The sequence below is a fragment of the Phoxinus phoxinus genome, assembly GCF_949152265.1.
Source record: "Phoxinus phoxinus genome assembly, chromosome: 2".
Lineage (NCBI taxonomy): Eukaryota > Metazoa > Chordata > Actinopteri > Cypriniformes > Leuciscidae > Phoxinus > Phoxinus phoxinus.
In genome coordinates, this window is record NC_136877.1 from 31,975,299 (window position 1) to 31,982,160 (window position 6,862).

A 6,862-nucleotide genomic window follows, 5' to 3' on the forward strand; every position below is an offset into this window, starting at 1 on the left:
TGCAGGAGCATTTCAAATGGATTTTAATGATCAAGAGTGTCCCAGGTCCCTCAGCGCCTAATATGCGCAGAATACACACTAAACAAGCATCAATATTTATGACAGCCCTGAACGGGCTTTTCACTGTAAATGGCGGGTGATTTCTGCTGAAAAAATGTAATTAAGTCTCTATTGTCGATCTAACGCTGATTCTGTTATATTTTGCTAATGAAATAGGCTTTAAGTATAGGCAACATAAAAGTATTTTTTTCTATATTAAAAAATATATATTATATGCTATAGGCTGCGAGTTTGTGTGAATTGCGATTATTTTGAAGAAGTAGCCTATTTGATTACCACAACAAATTAGTGCATACGATTTAAAATGTCGATGTTTCACTAGTATAGCCTATGGTTTTATCAGAATATTTTGGTCTACACTAGGCTATATGTGGGTATAGGCTAGGTAGACCTACATTTCTAAAAACATGTTCATTTAAAAAAAGAAAAAGTACCTTACAGACGTTTAAACAAAATGTCTTACAACATTTTAATGTTTCATTTAGTGATAGCTTAATATTAAAACGATTAGGCTATATATTTTTGTTGTGTTGCAGGCTATTTATCAATCAGTGTGTAATATGCGTCCTCGATCTGATGAAGTTCAAAATGCACGCAAGTCTCTGCAAGCTTGTTTGCCACTGGCCTCGCGCTCTCCCTCTTGACCTGCACGGTGCGCGTGAGAGGGTCAGCACTGATTGGAGAATGTTGGTCACTCGCGCGCGGTGTCACTTTCTGCGCTCTAGCTGGTGGCGCTCTTCCGAGTGAGCGCCAGAACGATGATTACATCAATCAGTGCCACAAACGTCACACAGCGTTTTATGAATATTCATAGACAGCTCTTACTTTGAACGGAATCTCGGAGAGATTGGGTGATTGAATAGGCTTATATAAAATTAAAATAACACGGACAGCGGACATGAGCAATTATATTGTATTAGTTCAAGACAGATCTGTTTTCTTGGTTATTAGGCTGCAGTGCATTGTAGTTCTATAAGAGAGGTATAGCATAGGCATAATTCATGACAATATGATGTGTATACAGACCGACATAGGCCTACCAGTTGACCATGCTGGGAGAATTTGTGCTCCGTGTCAATAAAGCATCGGTAATGTGACAGGTTAAACATTGCGATAATTTTATTTATTTTAATTATTCTTAAACATTGCGATTATTTTGTCTTTATAGTGTTGTGTGTGATTGTTTAACTCTAAATGTGTAATATTATTTTAATGCAAGTAGGCTAGTTTGCATTTCAAAGGGGTTTTGTAGCCTATTTTAATTTTGATTCCTGTAAATGTACTGTTCTTTTCTGATTTTGATTTTTTTTTTGAGCCCCGGAAATTGAATGTAACATTTAAACCTACGCTAATAATTATTTCGCCGTTATTTATTATTTATTTAGCTGCGCTGAATAGGCTACGGTCTTTAATTTCGATGTTGTAATTTTGTCTAAAGTGTGTCATAATATTCCACCAGGCACTTTTCTCATTGGGAAATTGCTAGCCTTACATTGCTTAGCACTCTGCTCATAAGCTCCCTGCACCTTTCACAAAAAAAAAAAAAAAAAAACTAAGGATCCCAAAGTGCCCACGGTCAACTTTTCGAAAAAATGACATAAATGAAAGATTATGATCAAAATGGCTAAGTCCATGTAAAGGCCGTTCAGAGTGGACTGTAGAGGGAGCTCCAACTCTAAATTTCTCCAAACTTTGGAAACCCTGAAACAAAGCTGCTGCCATGCAAATCATCTTCAAGAGGGAAAACGCACATAAATAAATAATTTCGCACATTATTGGAGGCATATGGCAGGCAGCACAACATCAATGTCTGATTAGAATTCATTACATTTTTAAAAAGCAGAATCTCGAAAATTATAAATAGTCTAGATTACATTAACCATCTGCACAGAGGAAAGCGTTTAACTTTTGTGTGTGACTTTCCTCTTCAAAGAGGAAAATATTCAATTCTCATTACAGTGAAATTGAGTTGTATGCTATTTCAACCCAATAAAAATGAAATAATTATTCATTTCATATTGGCTGTTCCGCCTCGGTGGGGATAATCCCCATCCATTAATATCCAAATGCGCGATTCAAGAAGGAGCTAATTACAGTTAAGTCGCTGAAATAGGAAAATACTTCAAATCCTCCGTTTCAAACCTCATAACCTCGAGTTAGCGTTTCCCATGCCTTTCAAAACACACACTGAAACCGTTTCCGCACAGAAAAGCTTACAACATGACATTTCTAATATCATTTACAATAATTAACACCATTGTTTTCAAAGAAAAAGGAAAAAAGTGACGGTAAAGTTGCAGCGGTTCATTTATTAGCCAAAATATAGACTTTCTTGTACAATTTCGGATCACAAGTATATACATTTTCTTTACGTTATATACAAAACATTTCAACATCAAATCCTCACAGAGCTTACAAAAGAAAATGGGACTCACAGACTACTTGGCCTGACAGCATTAACATCAGCCATTGTACACAGGACATGCTTACAATGTAAGTATACAGAAGTGAGTTATTTTTATTTTACATTCCTTACACAGGTTAAAATGGGAAGTAAACAAAAAGGAGAGAAAAGACTACGAGGACGAGAGGGCGGATAATACCATGGCAGCTTCGAGTTGGTTCTGGGGCCTATGGGGATATAGAAGGGAAGCATGAAAAAAACACGGGGCCAACACAAAACTAAATCTGCAAGCAACAACGTTTTTGAAATCAACATTCTGAAATATGCCATCGACGCACTGGAGATTTATTGGTTTGACATCTGGGTTTATTATTGCACAAGCACAATATATAAATCATGTTTAAACCACGGTAGCCTATACCAGCAGTACCCGAGCGCGTGACTAGACGTCATGCATTAACATTAGGCTATGTGATATGCAAATGCAAATTGACAATAACAATTAAAAAAGAAACTCGCTAAATTAAAGTAATGGACAGATAATAAGATCTCCGCTCTTACCGTCTTTGAACAGGATAGAAGGCTGTTTTTAGAAACTTTTTCTCTGCTTCCAAGGCACTAGATCTTTCTGAAATAATAAAACCAATAACAACAACAAGAAAAGAAAATAAAAATCAATGTAAATGCAAATTTATTATTGATGTTTTCATTATTATTATTTTAAAATGCAGAGTCTTTTTAAAAAGATCTTACAGCCAGTTGTTGAGAAAAGTTTGCGGCCTAGAAATATCAAAATTCGCCCACACTACACCTTTTCAAAAGGCAACCTAAATACTTTCCCCACAAATTCAAGTGAACAGACTTTTTTCAGTATTTGAAAAGGACAAAATAAAAGACAAAACAATATATATTTATATCAGATAAGTACTCTCCACAATTGCATTTCAAGTGTAATTCATTCTTTTCACTTGAATTTTTCACAGTAGTGATCAAATGAAAATGGATTTAGGGAAGAATAAGAATGGTGCGTTTCCAGTCTGTACAGTCTGAATGGTGTCAATAAAAAGCCTTATTTGCACATATCTGCGCTTCTCAGTGTGGGTGACATGTACCTGTGACTGTGGACTCGGAGTTTTGACTCCTGTCCTCTGCTTGTCTGCTGTACAGCGCAAGGCCATTCGCCGAAGCCTGGTTACTGAGTCCTAAGTAGTGGTTTGAGTTCAGCAAAGCGAGCTGGTGTGCGGTGAAACCCCGATTTGTCCAGCTCTGGATTTTCCCTACGGGACACGAAAGGAGTCTGTGAGGAGTTATGATGGTCTGAGTGGCGGACGCAGCGGAAGTCCCGTTCATCAGAGGAGATTTTCGTGGATTGTCTGGAGTTGTGGCAGTCTCTGCCAAAGACCAGATCTTAGGTTTTGGAGCTGGAGGTGGGTTGTTTTCCGAGGGGGGAGAGTTGATGGCCTGGTTGAGTTTGACCGGCTCACCGTTGGCGTGTTCTAAACTGTTGTGGTTGTGATGGTGATGATGATGATTGTGATGGTGAAAATGCTCTGCGCGGTCGCCGTGAATCTCTTTACCGTCTTTCACCATTGCTTTGAACAACCTTTGCTCCGGTCCTTGTAAATCCTCATAGCCGTCCGAAATTTCGGAGTCGCTCCTGCCGTCCAGTTTCAAATCAGAATGCAGTTCGTCCTGCTCGTCTAAATCGTCCTTATTCTCAATATTCTCCGTGTCAATATTCTCCAAATCGATTTCCTCCTCGTCCTCGCGTTTGTCGCCGTCCTCTCCCTCGTGATCGCTGTTGTAAACATTTCCGTCTTCGTCCGTGCGACTCCGTGGGGCCCAGGTCATCTTGTTCTCTTTCTTTAGCCTCCTCCTGGCGTTGGCGAACCATGTGGACACTTGAGTGAGGGTCATTTTTGTGATGATGGCCAGCATGATCTTCTCGCCTTTGGTGGGGTATGGGTTTTTCCGGTGCTCGCTTAACCAGGCCTTGAGTGTGCTGGTGCTCTCCCTGGTGGCATTTTTGGGTCTGGAAGGGTCTCCGAACTGGTACTGACCATATGGGTAAAAAGCCGGATGATGGTGAGCAAATCCAGGATGCTGGACGCCCGGACTGTCCTTCAGTTCGTACTGTGCGCCCTTAAAAACACAGAACAAGGATCCAACATTAATGCGATTCTCTATCATTATTCTTGGGCTAGCACATAGGCTACTACGTTTTCTTGTACTCAGTTGCAGTTCCCTGATGTATTGTTGCTGAATATATTAACTACGTAAATGATTTTCAGTCTATGCGAGCAATTATAAAAGCAGGATTGAGATTTTCTTTATTTTTTGTTAAATATAGACGTAATTGACTATTAAACCGACTAGGCTTTGCACTTTATTTACTTTATATGAATTATTTAAAATAAATACAAATATTGTACATTTATTATGTGTATAAGCTTTACATAGGCTATTTACTTTCATTCTGAAGACGTGTCACAATTGTCGATTTTAGCTATTTAATTGAGCCTATTGTGATTTATTAGAATCACAAGCGCACACACTATTTTTGTTTTATACAGCTATCAATTAATTAATTTGCCTATATTTTCAGTTATTTTTGTATTAACCAAACGGGGTAAAAAAAAAACAAAGTTCACCACCGTTTTGCAAAACTAACATGTATGATTGGTACTGGAACATAAACCGAAGTAAAGGATTTTGCTACTTTTTTTTTTCTTTTTCTTTTTTTTTTTAAGTTTACATTTGAGTTTGAAAGAGAAAGAACAAACAGCGCAAGACAATAAAATGATTACTCACCAGCTGGTTGAAAATGGACAGATCATTTGAATAAGGAAGAAAAGCTCCATAGCTTTGTGCGGCAGCGAAAGGTGATCCGTACATAGTGGAGAGAACATTAGAGAGCGCTCCGGACGGGCTCAGGTCTGTCCCGGCTCGGGCACTGCCTATCCCCTGCCTGTCCTGCGGGTATATGGGTCGGATGTACTGATATCCCAGCTGTGGGAAAGACATTGTTGTGGAGAAAGTCTACTGAAGTCACAAAAAGCGGCGAATCGCCCTCTTGGTGCGCACCACGATATCCACTTTACAGTGAGTACAAAGTGTCAGGGAAGTCTATATTTCCTCCGAAAGAGCCCAGTGTAAACGATCCGATTGCGCTTTCCTCCCTTACTTCCCTATTGATCTGAATGGACTAAGGTCAGGTCCTTACAGATTGCTTTAGATTATTGGAACTCCTTTTTGTGATTGACATTTTTAGTCGTTCAGAAGCTCCTCCTATTTCTCAAGTCTCACCCCCACTTACAGAGCCTCTCTCTCCTCCCTCTCTCTCTCTTTCTCTCTCTCTCTCTCTCTCTCTCTCTCTCTCCCCCTCTCTCGCTCCGCTCCTGCTCTCCGTCTGGATAAGTCCTCTGACGTCGCCATCTCTTATTTGAATGAGTTTCAGATCTCATTTTATGGCTCGCCAATCATTTCATTTGTTATTTGTTCGCCGCTTCAGCCCTTCCAATTTCTTGTTTTACTTCTCAAAAATTTTGATCATCCACAAAATGGTAAATATTTTATTCTTGTTGAGTTACTCCCGCAGATCTTTTGTGTCTTTATTTTCCTCGCGTCTCTTCCACGTGAAACGAAGAACTTGAAAGTTTAAATCGGGAAAAAAAAAACAGCTAGATTTTTGTGTATGCGCTTACAAAATAGACTAGGCTATAATGGAAATTATGTGAAGAGTGTTTTTAGTTCATCTAACACGGAACACGCCAGTCGAGGTCCTCTGACGCCTTTAGTGTGAAACATCAAAACAGTGGCTTTTTACCGTTCACCTTCAGAGTAAGTTGACAAGAAACGAAAAAAAATAACAATATAATTTCGTAATGTGCGCTTTTGTGGATTTCAGCGAATTACGATTTACTGTGGTGCATTTTAATTTGAACTATGCATAATTATTATTATTATTTTTGTCATTATTATTAGACTACTATTAGCCTACTGCCACTATATCAAGCTGTCAGTATTCAATCTTTTTTGACGTATTAAAATATAATCGCAAATGTTTCAATTGCATTCATGTGTGAAAGCTTCTGTTCTTAAAAAACATATTTTGGGCGATTAACCTACAGGATTACTCTACAGATAGACAGATATCCACAGAAAATATCTGATATAATACGCACCCGTCTGTAAATAATACGGATTAAAACAAAGGACGATGATCACGATTGAAATTCCTTGAATCAATATATGAAAATATGCAGGAAACATCCATAATCGTATTATGCTTCTAGTCTAGTGTCATCATATGTCTCCTAATCGTCTTCCAAACAACGGCACCGATTAGTGCTGTAACGAGTTTCGTTTATTTGAATATAGGATGACTAAATCTCAACT

General features: G+C 38.6%; 1 protein-coding gene across 1 annotated transcript; it reads right to left on the reverse strand.

Annotated features, from left to right (window-relative positions):
- Window positions 1-2,344: 2,344 nt before the first annotated feature.
- Window positions 2,345-5,853, reverse strand: irx3a (iroquois homeobox 3a). Its single transcript, XM_079605423.1, has 4 exons — window positions 5,276-5,853; window positions 3,577-4,606; window positions 3,026-3,092; window positions 2,345-2,691 (listed from the first exon to the last, which is right to left on the reverse strand). The coding sequence occupies exons 1-4, from the start codon at window positions 5,486-5,488 to the stop codon at window positions 2,637-2,639; spliced, it is 1,365 nt and encodes a 454-aa protein (XP_079461549.1). The 5' UTR covers window positions 5,489-5,853; the 3' UTR covers window positions 2,345-2,636.
- Between the last annotated feature and the right edge of the window lie 1,009 nt (window positions 5,854-6,862).